Source organism: Trichoderma breve, chromosome 1 (genome assembly GCF_028502605.1).
Source record: "Trichoderma breve strain T069 chromosome 1, whole genome shotgun sequence".
In the NCBI taxonomy this organism is placed as follows: domain Eukaryota; kingdom Fungi; phylum Ascomycota; class Sordariomycetes; order Hypocreales; family Hypocreaceae; genus Trichoderma; species Trichoderma breve.
In genome coordinates this window covers 780,639-797,911 of record NC_079232.1, presented here as the reverse complement: position 1 = coordinate 797,911, position 17,273 = coordinate 780,639, and the positions used below count along the sequence as shown (strand labels likewise).

The 17,273-nt window shown below is 46.7% G+C and overlaps 6 protein-coding genes across 6 annotated transcripts; 3 read left to right on the top strand and 3 right to left on the bottom strand.

The window, feature by feature from the left end:
- Positions 1-1,077: 1,077 nt before the first annotated feature.
- Positions 1,078-1,921, bottom strand: T069G_00273 (uncharacterized protein; the record flags this gene model as incomplete). The annotated part of the gene is made up of 3 exons (XM_056167483.1): positions 1,078-1,648; positions 1,703-1,787; positions 1,846-1,921. The coding sequence occupies 3 exons, from the start codon at positions 1,919-1,921 to the stop codon at positions 1,078-1,080; spliced, it is 732 nt and encodes a 243-aa protein (XP_056032799.1).
- A 2,002-nt stretch (positions 1,922-3,923) lies between these two features.
- T069G_00272 (fungal specific transcription factor domain-containing protein) lies at positions 3,924-5,231 on the top strand (the record flags this gene model as incomplete). Its single annotated transcript, XM_056167482.1, has 4 exons — positions 3,924-4,345; positions 4,398-4,494; positions 4,552-4,823; positions 4,883-5,231. The coding sequence occupies 4 exons, from the start codon at positions 3,924-3,926 to the stop codon at positions 5,229-5,231; spliced, it is 1,140 nt and encodes a 379-aa protein (XP_056032798.1).
- Positions 5,232-6,055: 824 nt separating this feature from the next.
- T069G_00271 (NACHT domain-containing protein) lies at positions 6,056-11,138 on the top strand (the record flags this gene model as incomplete). The annotated part of the gene is made up of 6 exons (XM_056167481.1): positions 6,056-6,681; positions 6,746-6,822; positions 6,873-8,302; positions 8,700-8,761; positions 9,098-9,159; positions 9,607-11,138. 6 exons carry the CDS (start codon positions 6,056-6,058, stop codon positions 11,136-11,138), a joined length of 3,789 nt encoding a protein of 1,262 aa, XP_056032797.1.
- Positions 11,139-11,290: 152 nt separating this feature from the next.
- On the bottom strand, positions 11,291-12,328 carry T069G_00270 (oxidoreductase family, NAD-binding rossmann fold domain-containing protein; the record flags this gene model as incomplete). The annotated part of the gene is made up of 1 exon (XM_056167480.1): positions 11,291-12,328. The coding sequence occupies one exon, from the start codon at positions 12,326-12,328 to the stop codon at positions 11,291-11,293; it is 1,038 nt and encodes a 345-aa protein (XP_056032796.1).
- Positions 12,329-13,759: 1,431 nt separating this feature from the next.
- T069G_00269 (dnaJ domain-containing protein) lies at positions 13,760-14,940 on the top strand (the record flags this gene model as incomplete). Its single annotated transcript, XM_056167479.1, has 2 exons — positions 13,760-13,804; positions 13,918-14,940. The coding sequence occupies 2 exons, from the start codon at positions 13,760-13,762 to the stop codon at positions 14,938-14,940; spliced, it is 1,068 nt and encodes a 355-aa protein (XP_056032795.1).
- A 234-nt stretch (positions 14,941-15,174) lies between these two features.
- On the bottom strand, positions 15,175-17,115 carry T069G_00268 (major facilitator superfamily domain-containing protein; the record flags this gene model as incomplete). The annotated part of the gene is made up of 4 exons (XM_056167478.1): positions 15,175-16,539; positions 16,597-16,609; positions 16,673-16,772; positions 16,827-17,115. The coding sequence occupies 4 exons, from the start codon at positions 17,113-17,115 to the stop codon at positions 15,175-15,177; spliced, it is 1,767 nt and encodes a 588-aa protein (XP_056032794.1).
- Between the last annotated feature and the right edge of the window lie 158 nt (positions 17,116-17,273).

The window sequence follows — 17,273 nt, the reverse complement described above, 5'->3', positions numbered from 1 at the left end:
ACAACATTGACCCATTGCCCAACTTGTGTTACTCCTGACTGAATCGTCTCAAGAACCAGCTCAATATTTACCCGCACAGTCTCGTTAGTGCCGGGCGGGTACATGTGACCTAGGTTGAGGCATGCTGTTGCGCTGTCGTATGAAATGACGCTGTCGCGCAGGCTTAAGCATTGGAGGGGCCAAAGGGGGGAAGAGATTCTGACATACCATCCTAAGAATCTCACTTTATCACCGACAGGCGCATCTTTCAGCTGGGAGAGCAGACGTAGCTGAGAAGGGACGGGCCCCCACGACATTTCTCTGTGATGCTCAAGAAGACTTCATTTGGAATGAGTGCTTGAGGTAGCAAGAAGTTCAATGTTGAGATATCAAAGCTTCGATACAGTGGCTTGTCCAGGCTGAGTGAGCTTCTCAGAACCCCGCGCTAAGCATCTTCGCTTTACTCGTGCTGTGAGATAATCGGGGCACCGCTGTTTTAGCTGCCTGTATTCCAAGACACTAGGACATCATCAGCTCAATACTACAACTACTACGGCTGAACACAATGAAAAAGCACCTAATCATGAGACATTTTAACCCAACTCTTTCTAACTACAACAAAATTGTTTACACTTTTCACCTGACCTTCGGACCTCCTATTACAACCCCCTTTGGAAGAGTGTAGCCCGTGCCCGCAGCTACTAATCCGGTTAGAAGCTTGTTCACAGAGCGGTGGTATGCCTCAGCTACAGCCCCTATTCATACACAAATGATATGGAAGATCACTGAGTCCCCTTTATAAGATAAACTTTTTCTCAGCTCCATAACAGGAACGCCGTATTAACCACTGGCAATCTGTGCTATTCTAACGAGTGTATATAAAGTGACACTTGCACTCAGGTAGCTAGGTACTCGATTGCTTGGTAGCCGAGTCTATCAAGTGTACTCAATATCCTCGTCGGCGATCTTGTTCAGTAGATTTGATTGATAGACCGGAAACATGTATATTTTTCTTTCTGTAGTTGCTTATTATGCAGACCCAACAGTCGTAACCATTCTATGTTGAGTAATAAGTCGAGGAGAGTCTAGAGGTAGCTCTCAGTGGTCATTTCGCTGCAGCCAAGGTCGGCAAGCCATATAGACATCATGGTATGCTTTCTCATTGCCAACAATTCGCTCGAAAGCGCCGCCTTGAAGGCATCGACACCATTCCAAAAAGGCCACAATGATGAAATCTGCGTAACTCGGCGTCTCTCCCCCCAAACAAAAAGGCCCATCCTGCCTCTTCAAAATCCCAGCAAGCTCATCTAGCAATGGTTGGGCTTTGACCCACGCTTCTCGCCCTCCAAACCCATCCTCTAGCTCTTCGAGGGTCATACCGTAGAATTTCTTTCGTGTTTGTCGATGAAATGCAATAGTAGGGCCCGATAAGCATTCCCGTGGCATTCTAGGATCAAGCACAGGAGCAAGGCATATAATTAGACGCTGACGGCTCTGCGCAACTTCCTTTGCCACTGGGTGATCAACCTGGGCACTGGGCTCTGGCTTGAGAGCCTCTAGCTTCTGCGCTATACTCAATGATTCCATGACATAAGAGCCATCTGGGAGGCGAACCGCGGGTATGGTATAATCGGCCAACTGAGTTCCTGGAATATGAGCCGTAATTCCACTATATATTCATGAGTTTCTTAAACATGTATACCATCCACACGGCGTGACTCACAACGATCTGAGGGTTGGCGCGATGTCTGGCCCATGCAACCATTCAGTCTTGTAGTCTATTTCCTTAAAATTAAGAAGGAGTCGTGCTAAGGTTGATAATTAGTGGTTAACTTCTACTATCACTTGGAGGCAACTGATACTCACTCTTCCATACATTGGGTGACCAACATGTCCCGGTCCCAAAACGACTAGGATTATCGTAAAGAATCACCTGAGCCATGCTCTCAACTAATTGGTATTTTATTTTGCTTGGTGTGGTTGAGGACAGTCTACGGTGGTTGAGTTGGCTTTTATAAGTGTTTGAAGCTGTAAGACTTGAGTCGGCGGGCCACTTCCTCGAGAGTGAATCTTACGTTTCCTATGAGTACTAAGAATAGGTAGGCTATGGTGAATCACAGAAATCTTATAATCTCTTCCCGGCCAACGAGCATCAAACTTGATACAATACGAAGGGCAGCTGGGGCACGGCCGTAGCCCAACCCCATAAGCGTGGTTCCGGGTTTGCTCCTACTCCGCTGTTCGCCTCGGTCATCCGGGGCGGAGTGCGGCCCTTCCGCAAGTTCGGTTAATCTCTCAAGGCATCACTAGTAGAGGACGCAATTTAAATGCCTGAAAGTACATATAACTACAGTACTACTCCGACTTAGCGTAGGGCAGGCGAATAGGATAATATACTACTCTAGTTGTTGGAGATTGAGGATGTCTATCCGAACTTACCCAGGTAGACTGGTTCGATTTTATTGGAGGAATTCTTTGGGATGTTATTAGATCAGTTTCCTTAACTCATGAAAATCCTCTCCCTATTCGTTACTCTGTAAACTATATTTTAGCTTGGCAGATCGACAATAGTTTTACTGAGATTAAAATTTAAACCCACGCTGCCTTTTACCTCATTGCATGTATTCGAGTGTAAGGATTTTACTAGGCGGAATGTCACACGTTGCTTTGCACAGTGTCTGATCAATGGGCTACAGAGTAGATGCTACACTATTAGAATACGAAAAAGAGGCCTAGCTATCTTGAGGCGTAAGCAGGCTACGGAGATCGCTGTCATGAACAGCTAGATATGCAAAGAGCTTTATTTCAAGCTATGGAGCTCTCATTATGACTAAAAACACCTATGTGCTCGCCCTAGACCAAGTTGGTACGCATATATAATTTCTCTTGCTAAAATCTGCAACCATTGATATTGGAGCTTCTTCCCTATTAGTGCATCCTGTGACCATTTAACATTGCGTCTCGATGTAGAAGCAGTGAATGTCTCGCGAAACACGATCCACAAGGCTGCTCACAGTGGGTCGCACACAGTATGAACTCTCCTAGTCTTAGCCATCCCTATAAGACTGTTAGGTACACTTCGCGGATCACTGTCACAACTTAACTGATACGAGTCGGCAGTATATTGGAGTTCAAATGAGCCCGAGAAATGATGACGTTTAGAGCTCAATGGCAAGTCACATACAAAAGCGTCTTTTGAGTCATCTTCGAGAGCTGGAGAATGATGGAGTCTCGATTCTGGCGCCAGTGCTTACGGCGGCGGATCTAGTCTAGACAACTAGATCAGCAACATAAGCAGTTATAGGTCATCTTATGGAGACGATAAGTCCTGGTCAGACCATGCTCCGTTGAATTCAGGTGGGCATTGAATGTTCTCTCAAGCGCCTGCTGCGGCCGAGTTTAGCGGGAGAGTCGGACTCCGATGCGGCAATGCCGCATAAGTACGGTGTAGGTCGCCCGCTTCCCCCAACCTATTGCGCGCCTGACTTCTCACTATTCGGTCTTAGGATCGACGGAGATGCTTCTCAATGGACTCTCCCCAGCCGTATTCCATTTGTGCGCAATACGCGTGTTTATATTGCCGACAACACAAAAGACGCTGCGATAAGACCCTACCGGCTTGCAAGTTATGTATTCGCCGGAGCACCCCTTGTACCTATCCACGTCGCCGTGGTCAGATACCTGCCTTGACTCAAGATACTCAGAAAGCAGAAGGGACAAAGACAATTCCCCTAAGTCCTAGTGACGCGACTATCGCTCGGCACTATAGGAAACCGCATGTTACTACCGCTATACGCTTCATTGAGCCCAGTGTCTATCACGATGCTTCACTCGGGCCGCCTTCTGAAGATGACTCCATTCCCAGCAGTATCGCAGCCCATGTCGGTCAACCCGATCAGATATATGAAATAGGAGCAAAGTTTTTCCAGGCGACATCTCTCTGGATGCCTATTGTTTGCAGGAAACGGTTCTATGCTGATGCACTTAACCCGATTTCTCCCTACCGGCGAGGCCTCATCCTCTTGGCTCTGACGATGAAGCTTTACTGCGCACCAGCCTCTGAGAATGGTAATGATGCCCGATGGCCACTATATCAGTTGGTAAAGACATTTTACGCGGACGTAGAGGCTACTGCTCCGATGTCCGTGCATATTCTCCAGGCTGCAGTATTCATTGCAATCTATGAGATCGACCAGGCTATTTATCCCTCTGCATACCTGAGTGTGGGTACTTGCGCTAGGTATGGGACTGCCTTGGGCCTGAATAAATTGATGACATGTCAGGTTGGGGATGGTAAAACTGGGCTTTCAGGGGTCGAGATCGAAGAGCAAAGACGTGTCTGGTGGGCTGTCTTGATGCTGGATCGGTGAGTCAAGTGATGCTACATTTGGTGGTGATCCAACTAAAAGTGTTTAAAGACTCTTGAATATAGGAGACCCGGGCCGACCTTTGGCAACAGAGGATCCAACCTTTGACAGTTTTCTGCCCATAAATGACAGGGAATTTAACGATGGTGTAAGCCGCTTACCTGGATCGTGATAGCCAATGGTGTGGTTGGTTGACATTTCATAGACGTTTCGGCCGGAAGACGCTATCACGATATCTGCTGGATTCAATCAAAAAACGAGCCTCTTTGGTGGTCTTGCTCAAGCAACCTATTTGCTCGGTCAGACAATCAAATCCATTTCATCATTTCCTTCACCATATGGAGGGAGTCAGGCCGTCCGCTTCGAAGAACATACAGCACAACTGCGCCGTACGCTACACGCATATGTACAGATGGTCGAAAAATGGACCGCAGTCCGGAAATTACAGTACTGTCCCGCATCTGCAATTTGCTACATGTAAGCAGCAGAGAAAGAAAGAGAGCCTTGTCGATGTCAGCTTAGGCTAATATTTCCAGTGCTCTCTTCTTGCTTCAGGATCATCACTGGAAACAAGTTGGCGCCGCAACAGCACAAGAAATACGCAGCACCATCTTTTACGAGACCAAATCTGCCTGTGAAGCCATCTCTATCATGGCCAAAGACCCAGATGTGGGCTGTGTAGATCCACCTATTTCGAGGGTCGCAGGCGAACTCTCGACATTGTTTCGGCAAATGATATACCAAACCACGGCCCAGTTCATAATGGTTGGGTTTGGGGATCCCGATGCAGACACCAAAGATAAGATCGAAACCCTCACGGGCATCTTACATATTATGCAACCGCGTTGGCACCTCTCAAGTAAGCCGTTATCAGAATCAGTATAACCATCCATTTAAGTCTAACATGAGACACCTAGCTGTGTTACTGAATATCCTGGAGGCTAAAAAAGCCAAGTTGGTATCAGCAGCATCTGATTTGAGATTTGGTCTAGACAAAGTTACCGATTATAAGTTGATACTTTCTACATGAATCCTGGACTTTTCCAAAGCCAGCCCCATGGCCTTAGGCCGGCCCCGGCATCCTGACTCAAACCAAGAGAAGGCAGAAAGCAGTCTTCAAGCGGATAGGCTAGAGCAAGAGATGAGGGACTAAATACTGGTCTTCCTGCATTAAGTTGAGAATGTGTATGAACAAAAGCCTCCTGTCGCGCTGCAGCATGTATATACATGTATTGAGATTTTGGAACGTGACCAGTTCCAGGGGTACCATGCAAGCATCCACTAACTTCCACCAATGAACTGGTGATGATTCGTTTCTGCACTTTTGCCTAATTAGTTATACTACTAAAAGATGTAGAAGAAATCTTCTCTGTTAGCATAGATATTGAGAGAAAAGCGATATTACAATATTTCTGCGTGATTTTGTAGCTGTAGTTGGAGACAATTATGTACATGAAATAATTAAACCACTGCTTTGCAATCCCATCGAATCACACGCGTGCATCAGGGTAGGCAACTAGCAGGGCGTTGATTGGGTATCAATGCATGCAAGTAAGATACATATAATGATAAGTTTGTGGCATGCTTGATTTGTTTCTTCTCTATATTTGCGGGGCTAATGGTACCATGATTTTAAATATCAACAGGCAGCGACTATACTTTAGTCAAGCTGCGTTATCATTTTCTTCTTCTTTACTTTGCTAAAGAAGATGGCAACATTTAGCCGGGCTCCAATCAGTCGTAGCGACTTTGAAATTGGAATACTTTGCTCAACAGATCTGGACTACACTGCTATATGCCTTCTTTTAGATGATTGCTGGGACGCTGAAGGATATACATTTGGCAGAGTCGACGGAGACTTCAACTTCTATGTCACAGGTCGCATTGGATCTTTCAATGTTGTTATCTTGATGCTCAGCGATAGGGGCAAGGCTTCGGCAGCAGCAGCAGCAGCCAGCCTTCGCTCAAGTTATCACGACCTCAAGCTCATCTTTATCACCGGAATCTGCGATGGCGTCCCAGGCACAAGGGGAGAAGACGGGGAGCTTGCGCTAGGGGACGTCGTCGTCAGTAAGAGTATCGTTCAATATGACCTCGGCCGCCTCTACTCCGACAAACTTGCGATCAAGACGGCCGTTGAAGACAGCCTTGGTAGGCCATCTAGAGATGTTCGAAATTTCATCGCCGCTATGAGCACTAGGCCACACCGCAAGGCTTTGGAGAAGAGAGCGGCGGCTCATCTAGCGCGGATTCAGAAGGATGCTGTCAATAGAGTGATTTACGAGTATCCCGGCTCAGCCAACGACATTCTTTTCGAGCCTACATACCATCACAAGTGCCATCATTCAACGAAATGTGCATGCACGGATGACCCATCCAAAGACTTATCATGCAAAGAGACTGGTTGTGACTACAATCGCCAGCTACCTCGGCAGCGCTTTGAAGATACGAAACGGTTGCAAGTCAACCAAGGATGGTTTGTATTCTTCGGAAGAATCGGGTCTGGAGACACAATTTCCATGTCAGGAATATATCGTGACCAGATCGCTCGAGAGCTAGACATTATAGCTCTTGAAACTGGAAGTGCCGGAGCTTGGGATGAGTTGCCCTGCGTCATTGTCAAAGGCGTAAGCGGCTACGGAGACGGCCATAAGAACAGTAATTGGAATAATTGGCAAAATTTTGCCGCTGCAACGGCTGCATCAACCACGAGAGCACTAATTGAGCGTTACCCTTCTACAGACAAAACTCACATCATGCGGAATCGCCAAGTATACGATGCTTGCCTCAAAGATTTATTCATAACAGATCCCGAGGTTGATAAATTACGTATTGAAAGCACAAAAGGTGGATTGTTTGAGAAGGCGTACAATTGGATTCTCACAAATGAGAATTATCTTCAGTGGCGTGACAATGCCGAATCCCGTCTACTGTGGATCAAAGGTGACCCTGGAAAAGGAAAGACAATGCTATTATGTGGCATAATTGATGAATTAAAGAAAGACAGGCCGACTAGAAATGTCTGTCACTTTTTATGCCAGGCAACAGATTCTCGTCTTGATAATGCGACATCAATCCTGCGTGGCTTGTTACACACAATCATCGGCCGACAACCTGTACTCTTCTCACACATGAGAGATGGATATGAGAAGGCAGGAAAAAAGCTATTCGAGGATACGAACTCCTGGTATTCCCTATCGGAAATATTCTTGAACCTTATCAATGACCCTAATTTAGAAAGTCTAACCATCATCATCGACGCACTCGATGAATGCAAGACAAATCTGTCACAGCTTCTTGATTTAATAGCGAAAGACTTATCCTCGTCCTCTTCAAAAGCAAAATGGCTGTTATCAAGTCGCAACGAACAGGATATCATAGACGTATTGGCAACAGCCAAAAACAGACGCGCTATAAGCCTCGAACTCAACGCCGATTCAGTATCCAAGGCAATCGAAGATTACGTCGACCATCAAGTGCAGGCGCTTTCTACACTAAAGGAATATACAAAAGATCAGGAAGCCAAGGTTAAAAGATATCTCCATGAAAACGCAAATGGTACATTTCTCTGGGTTGCCTTGGTTTGCGCACAACTTAAGGGAGCTCCTCGTTCCGATCCTCTGCCAAAGTCATCCGAGTATCCTGCAGAACTTAACAGTTTATATGGGCGAATGATCACTAAAGTGTGTAACCCCGGTATACCAGGCCAAGGAAGAAAAATCCTTGCTATTGCTACTGTCTCACGCCGACCTCTTACCATAACAGAATTCAATTCCCTTGTCAATACTTCTGAGGATCAAAGACAGTCTTTAGAATTGGTCTGGGGAGATATTTTGGGCTACTGTGGCTCATTCCTGACTCTGAGGGATGGTACAGTCTATTTTGTGCATCAGTCGGCCAAAGACTTTCTTATCACAGAGGCATCAGCTCAGCTATTCCCCGACGGTTTAAGGCTTGTTCATGCAAACATCTTTCAGCACTGTATATCTGCAATGCACAAAACTTTAAAGAGAAATATGTATGGCCTGAAAAATCCCGGGTCTCTGGCGAATCAAGTCACTTTGGATCAAGTCAAATCTAGCACGCTCACCTCTGTCGCGTATTGCTGTATCTATTGGATTCATCACTTCGAGCAATCGTTGGCTGCAGCTGCATTGGATACTTCAGACAATACAGAAAGACATAAAGTGCTGTACACTTTCCTGAGGGAAAAATACGTATACTGGCTGGAAGCCCTTAGTCTTCTCAATTCTATATATACTGGAAGGGAGGATCTACAGAGGCTCAAGAGCCTAATTGTAAGTATGATTACATGATCATATATATATTAACTTTACTAATTTGTCCTTTTAGATTGACGAACGAGTATCAGGACTAAAAGACCTTGTCCAGGATAATTACCGATTTATCCGAATGTTTGGTAACGTTATAGCGGATTTCCCTCTACAGGTGTACATGTCTGGTTTACTATTCAGTCCAACACAAAGTCTCACGCATAGAATATTCACAAACGAACCTCCGAAATGTATTCAACTTCTTCCCAAAGAAGAGATGAATTGGAACCAATACCTACAAAGATTTGATGGCCATACGGACACTATTAATAGCATCGATGTATCTTGTTGCGGAACGTGGTTAGCATCTTCATCCAAGGATAAGACAATAAAGATTTGGGAAGCTAAGACCGGAAGATTGATACGAAGCATGAAAACTTACTCGCATTCATGCGTAAGCTTTTCTCCATGGAATAGCAACGAGATAGCGAGTGGCGGTCTCTACAGAGACGAGATTATCATCTGGGATATCGTTACAGGCAAGATGTTACAGCAAATCAAGTTTGCCGAAACAAAATTGATTGACATGCTTTCGCTATTACCTTCGGTACCAAATGTACTAGGGTGTCTTTCACACTCAATTGATCGCAAATCAATGGACATCTCGTTCTATAACACAAAGACTGGGGAGGTGACCAACCTGATCAAATTCCCTCTAAAGTTACAAGTTATTCATTGTGTTATCGCGTTCTCTACTAAGGACAGCAGAATATTTGCGGTAGCACAACAATCGTCTGAAATCTACAACATACATGGCCCCGAAGTCAAATTATACAGTTTGAACGCGAACAACGAACTTCAACAGTTGCATTGCTTCACATGTTCACACGTCTCAGCGATGAGATTTTCGCAGAGTGGCCATCTCATAGTTGTACATACAATGTCTATGAAGTCAACCTGTATTTCAATGTTTGACGTTGCAACAGGTGCGGCTCTATGGAGATCTCAAATCGCCCTTGACATTTTCTCTTCCTATATCGCCTTATCAAGAGATGGACGACTTGCATTATGCAACTCCGGCGGGGTTTACATTCTGGATGTTGCTACTGGGAAAATGCTATCGACGCAAAAGATTCAGCCTGGCGAATTAGCATTCCCATGTGAGCAAGACGGGAATCATATATATATTGCCAGTCAGAGCGTCATTAATGTTGTGGAACTCGGCTCACGAGAGCCATCTCGGAAGAATCTAAGCAGTGGTCATCTCGAGCAACTAACCACAGCATACCATCGTGCCGTACTTTCACCTGATGGGAGACAGTTGGCTACATTCACAAGGCACCCAGTGCCAATGATATTTGTTTGCGATACCTTATTTCAGAACAGGACTTGCATCCGCATCCGAGTACACGGCTTTGTAGCTGATCTCGCACTCGCATTTTCCCCCGACTCGAGCAAGTTAGCCTGCTTTCTGGACAGGAAGCTTCGAGTATGGGACGTATCGTTAAAGCCGAAGACGAAGACTCTGCTGTACCACAAACATCACTGTGTAAATTTTGGCCGCAAACTACTCTTCTCTAATGACGGCGTATATCTAGCTGTTGCTTATGCCAGTTTCGAGGCTTCAGGACGGTCCAAGCGGAAGATTGGGATTTGGAACGTCGATACATCACAGCGTTTTATCTATCTAGAAGATTTGGAGCCAGGTGAGTCACTGTGGGAAACCTTTCTTGCCTTCTCTCCAAGCAACAAGTTTCTGGCATTTTCATGGCATAATATTGTAAGAGATGTCACGAGAGTCGAAGTTTGGGACGTTACTTCTCGCAAAGGAGTCTTTGCCAAGAGCATCTGCGGCGACGACTTGAAATCTTCTAAAAGAGGCTCCTCTACTCAAGCCGGGCCCTTCGGTTCTTTTTCTCGGCTTATTACTGAGTCAGTCAGGCTTAAGCGGCTGTCTTTCTCAGACGAAAGCCATTTGATCCTTGACCATGGCGATATCCGAATCATACTTAAGACAAAACAGAGCTCAGAGCCAGCAGAAGAACCAAATGAAGAATTTGTCCGTTTGAGAGATAGCAATGATCTCACCCTTGAGCAGTCTAATTCTTGGATCAACTTCAGAGGAGAAAAGCTCCTGTGGCTGCCTCCCGAGTACCGCCCTCACGACAAGCGAGGTATATGTATTCAACAGAACTGCATTCTCATCACAGAACCCTATGAAGGGCGCCTCTTCCTCTTGAAGTTCTGCTGCAGTGGCTGCATTGGACGGATTTTTACCCCGGATTGGCAACCGGGCGAAAGCACATTGTGCTCCGCAGATGTCGAGGCGCCTGTGGCTAGACCTGAGCTTGGTGGTAGCGAATTGGAGTTCCTTACAATGGATCCACCAGACGACAAGATGATGATGATTAGCAATAAGAGTACTGCAGATATATGGAGAATAGTTAACCGGGAGATACTAATAAAACTTCAGGAGGTAGGCTATAAAATCTCGAAACTTGGGAGATCTTCTTACTAGGTACATGTACATACGAGTTTTCATTACAGTAGCTATTAACTTGGCTGTGGTTGCAATGAAGATCCGCATATACATACTGCACTGAGGTGAAAAATATTGCGCTCCCGCTACTTTTGCAACTGTTAGCTTCTCTTTCAGCATTAATTATCTTTCTAGAGATCAATCGCTCTATTTTCCTTCATTGACTTATCCGCTGCTAGCACAACTGCAAGGGACTGAACAGCATCATCCATGTGTTTGGATAAGTCTCGGTCTTCCAGAATAGACTCTAGCAGATACTCCTGCTCTAGTGCGCAGAGCTCATCATGGCCCGGTTCACCCTTCATGGAGATTACCGTACCCTTCTCATTAACCGGGGCGACCTTGATATTTGCTGTCTTGGTGTGCGCGTTCACGTCCGAAGAATCAGCATTGCTATCCATGACAATTGATACAGCACCTCTAGGTCCCATGACATCTTTGATGAAAAAGGCCGTTGTAGATATCATTGGGCCCCAGCCGGCTTCATACCAACCCACGGATCCATCCTCAAATGTAATCTGTAAATGGCCATAATTAACTTGATCCCTGTCAATCTCGTCACTGAGCCTAACCCCCATGCCTCTAACTTGAACGGGCCGGCTGTCCGTGATTTGCAGCATCACATCAATGTAATGCACTCCACAATCCACTACAGGGCTAGTCGTTTCCAGGATGCGCTTGTGAATGTTCCAGGCATTTCCTTCCGAACGTTGGTTGAGATTCATGCGCATAACAAAAGGTGGCCCAAGTTGCCTAGCCTGTCGAATAAATTCGACCCAACTCGGATGATGACGGAGGATGTAACCAATGACAAGCTTTTTCCCGGTTCGTTTGGCTGTGTCTACAACTCGTTTTGCATCTGCAACAGACGTTGCTAGAGGTTTCTCAACAAACACATGAGCACCTGCTTCCATTGAAGCCACCGCATACTCAGCATGAGTATCAGAATGGGTGTTTATTGAGACCACATCTGGCTTAAGCGACAGAGCTGCATTGATGTTCGGAAGAGCGAGGTTCTCGTATTCTTTCAATTCGGTTGGTAGTTGAATAGCGCTCCTTGATACGATGCCAATGACCTTGTACATGGCGTTGTGATGATATGCGAGGAGATGGCTGGTTCCCATCTGGCCGACGCCGATAACGACAACTGATAGCGGCTTGCGACTCATGGTAGTGAGTGGTATTGAATAAAACGAGGCCTTGGAACTGAATTTTGAAGCTGATATGCCCGCTTGACCGTATTGTAAAGACTGAACTTAATTGTCAGTCACCCATTTATTGTAAGCTTGGTCACGCTCAAATATACTTATTCAGAATGTCCACACACAAATTTTGATGTAACCTTGCATATTCTCCATCGTTACAGCCTCTTCGAGAGGGGCTGGAAATACCAGCAAAGTCCGGCGTAAGCCCATGTGACAGCAATCACCTTCATCCTAAAAACATCCAGATTTCCAGATTCAGCCTCATCGATCCCCTCAGTACTTTCGGAGATCAAACTCCTCTAGAAGCGCCCGCAACGGCTCGGTATTCTCCGCATTATTGCATTACCAATAATGTAGGAATGTTACATTACGAGCACTTTCTTTTTAGCGTTTAAAACACCCCATGAGCCAGCGAGTAAACTACATAACCGTATCACAACTTTGACGTGATGCCTCATCGGTGGAGGCTTAACATCGTGTAAATTGGCTCGTGTTTGGCTGCCGCATTCAGCCATTTAGCCATGGGTACAAGTAGCTGGCGCGAATCGGTTCAAGTCAAGTTAGTGTGTTGGCGGTTGCGCGCCAAATTATACTAATCCGTTGAATCAAGAGATGTATGTTTAAGGGCTGAAGAGTCATCGGCCAAGCGGAATGCAACAATGCTGTGGGTTTGCTTACATATGATCTACGACTTTGAAAGTACTGATGGAGAAAAACTAACCAAAAATAAAGTCGAAGTGGAACTTATCCGTATTCTAGCACTGTCATTGTAGTTGAGCTGTTGTGAAGCGGCTCTGTGTGACATTCAGACGTAGGATAACATATCGCCTCGATTTTAAGCTGCACTTGACATCACACCCTTCGAGGGCTGCAAAAAAAGGCCATATGCCAACAAAGCCATACAACAATGTTTGCCCACCAGCAAACAAAGAGTTCCGCACAAACAACCAGCAAGCCTGTTGACGTCTCTACACTATCAATTAGCTCTCTCTGTTGATTGAGTACATACCTATATCTTTTAATAGAAGACATGGACGACTGTGCAATAAGTCGTAGCGGTTGAACAATCTCCTGGTTCTTCTCTCCCAAACTCCCATTTTATTTCCAGAAAATTCTCTGAAATAATATTTGACTAGTATCGCAACCGGTAGAAATAGCTTATGTCTTAGTACTTTGTTAGCCACCACATTCGACATTCTTTGTTCTACTGCTTTGCCACTAACATCTCGGCATGTACTCGCTAACAAACGCCGGATCGAAAAGACCCCTGCAAAAAGATTACATCAGACTTTATCGATAAGAATCGCCGGCCAGCTTGTCCTCAAGAAAACACCAACATATATTTGCCTTTGAACCTGCAGCTCGCATCTCAACCACAATGCTTCACGATATATCATGTCGCAATTCCTGTCCATTATAGGGTGGTCCTTCCTCCCAAACGTAAGTAGCACTCCTTTTATCTCGATAACGCAGCATCTCGTCTTTCATTCACTGCTTCAAGCTGCACACGAGACCAACCAGCTAGCTAACTTGTGCTTTCTCACGCCCCCCAGATCGCAACCTCTTGGATCCAGACCATCTACTATGGCCTCACCATCCGTGCCGGCGATCCCAAGCCCCAACCCGGCAGCCCGCGATTCAATCACCATCGCCGCAACATCCACATCCTCGTCATAGCCATCTACCTCTCCTACACCATCTACGAGGCCGACTTCGACCTCCGCCGCCAAGGCTCCTTCTACACCGATCTAGGCGTACCCTTTTCCGCCACCGATCGCGACATCAAGTCCCGTTTCCGCCGTCTCGCCGCGCTTCATCACCCCGACAAGACGGGCAGCGACGCCTCCGACTCGGCCTCCTACTTCATCCACCTCAAGGCTGCTAGCGACACCTTGCAAGATGCCGCGAAGCGCTTCGCCTACGAGCGCTTCGGACCGGAGACTGTAGCGTGGCAAAAGTGCGTCACGGTGAAGGACTACGTCTCGCGGGGTGTCTTTTCAGGAATCCTGCCGCACTATGCTGTTGCCGCAGGGTCAATTTACATCTTGGGGCTGCTGGGATACATGGACTTTGGAAAGTTTTACCGATGGTTGATATTGGTGACCCTGTGCGTCTTCGAGATTCAAGCTGTTACGCGACCGAGTTTTCCATCGTTGCTGGATGGCCTCAACTTCCTCTTCTCCAAGACGGCTACTCACCCGCCGTATCTGCCGTTTCAACTTATACAGCTTGCGCGCAAACTCACCATCACCATCTACATTGCCCTGTCACAGATCGGTCCGCTCATTTCGCCATCGAGGAGATCCATCGATGACGAGGACGAGCTACTCGTGCAGGGCTTGAACCGCCTTGAAGCAATCACGGGCCAGTTCGATGCCGACTCAACGAGGCTAATGGAGATGGAGATGACGCCATTCAAGGGGGATGCAGAGGCGACATCCAATCTACAGGGAAAGATGAGAGAGTGGTTGGTTCAGAACACAATTCGTGCTGACCCCATGGTTCGTGATGCCATGGGCACTTCGCTGAGAAAGCGACGTGTTGATGTTCCTGCTGGCGCCAAGGGCAATCGATAGATGATGATAGATATTGGTAACCGTTATGCATTGTTCTAATACAAAATGAAATCTATTCTCAAGGGGCCACCAAATGAGCCATATTCCAATTAGCCCATGGTGACAAGCTCTTCATCCCAATGTCCAAATAAGAGCCATTATATGTATGAATGCCAATATACTTGCTGCAGTTACTTATCCACATTTGCTTTTCCAGTAGCACTGCCCAAGATTCTCTAAAGACACAAAAAAAACCTACAACCGCTGCGCACCCCTAGTTTCAATGGGAATTAAGCACATGCCCACAAACGCTGCCAAGATCAAAACAGCAGACATGTAAATGGGCGTAGTGGACCCGTCTCCAGGAATGTTGGCCGCTATGATCGGAGCCATCAAGCCCGTCAGTCGGTTGAGGAAGCTGGCCACTCCCGTACCCGCACCTCTAACGGGAGCTGGGAAGATTTCCGGTGTGAAGGCATACAGAACGCCGTACATGATGTTCTGAGCAAAAGCTTCAATGCAAGAAAAGACGAGCTGGCGCGTCGGTGTGGTGCCGTACGCCGCAAAAATGAAGAGAAATACTGCTGAGACGACGGTGGAGCTGGCCAGGGTTCCACGACGGCCGAAGAAAGGAGATGGATGGTCGACTAGGTAGGCGGCAAGGAGACTACCAGGAACTCCCATGATGGATGTGATGGCGTAGTTGCGGTATGTGACGCCGGATATGGCCGAGGTCTCGTCCTGCATTGCTTCGCTGCTCGCATCGCCGTCGTGATGAGAAAGATATTGGGGTAAAAAGGCGTTGAAGAGCGGATATCCCATGCCTATGGTTGCCCAGCAGAACCACACAAGAGATGTTGCAAGAGCTAGAGTCTTAGTCTGGAATAGCGGCCGCAGTCTATCTCCTGAGAACCCCCTGAACTTCTCCTTGAAAATGTTGGAACGCGGAACCGAGGACATGGAGTATTGCTGAGCACTGTTGCTGGATTGTTCGGGATCTTCCGCCGCAACTTGATCGAGAATCTGTGAGGTGAGCCATGTCTTTGCGCTGTTTCGATAGGCGATGCCGTGGACGACAGCAACTGCCTCATTCTGGCGGCCTTGATTGAGAAGGAATTTCGGCGACTCGAACATGTGAAAGAGAAAGAAGCGCATGGCGAACATTGCAAAGGTAATGATGCCAATGGTCATGATAAAATATCGCCACCCAATCTCTACGGGCCACTGGGCAATGAAGAACCACGCAGCTAGTGAGGATACCAGCTGTCCGATGGGCCACCACACGGACAACAGCGTGAGTAGTGAACTGGAAGCATCTGGCAGAAATTCCAGAAATAAGGCACCGTCAACGGGTAAGTTGCCACCAACACCGAAGCCGAATGCCGCGTAAAGGAAGCATACAGCCCCCCAGCTTCTGGCGTACGCAGCCAGGATACCAAAGATGCTCGTAATAAGTAGCGTCATATTGAACGCGATTCGGCGGCCAAAGAGATCGGACCCAATACCCCAAAGGAAACTTCCAAGAGAAAGCCCGACAAAGCAGGCGCTTGTCGTGTATCTCACTGTCTTTTCTGGTATATCAAACTCCGCCGATAATGATGGCAAGGTTAGTGAAACGCCCTGTTCTAATCGTTAGCATTACAAAGCAATAGTCTCAGCACAGCATATTCTGCACACCTGTAGCCATAAACTATTTGATGTCACATGTTAGTCAACGATTCAGATCAGAAATAGAGAAAATGGATTGTCTTACTTATCGGCAAACCATCCGAAGCCGCAGAGAATGAACAACTGCCAGTTGTAGCGCCCCATGCCAATGTCTTGAATTGCCTTGTTGATGAGCTTGGATTTGACTATTATCGGATTAGTGTCGACTTTCTCTCGTCACTTTTGTCGCAAACACTCACTCTCATAATCCGTCCACTGCCCTCGTTTGCCCTGCCTCATCTCTGCTCTTAATCCTTCGATGGTGTACTCAGCGGCATTCATCAGCAACATTCCCTCTCCCTGATCGTCCTTTACTGAATTCACATCATCGTCATCGTCGTCACCCGCGCTTTCGTCTTGGTTTTCAAACTCGACTCGTCCAACCCGCGCCGAGTGGCTGTGAAGATGCGCCTCTTCTAGAGAAACCAGAACGCCCTCGTAGTTATTGACGGACTCCGTGCGCCCCAGCCCAATCCGCCATGAGATCATGATTAAAGCAACAGTCGCGCCGGCGCAACCGAGGTGAGAAAGTCCAAAAAGATTAAGAAAGGATCATTAAACACAATTGCTGTCTGGCTCTATATGATCCGGCCATCCATGAGTTTGAAAGGTAAAAAAAGAAGAAGGCAAGTATCGGGAGGGCTGAG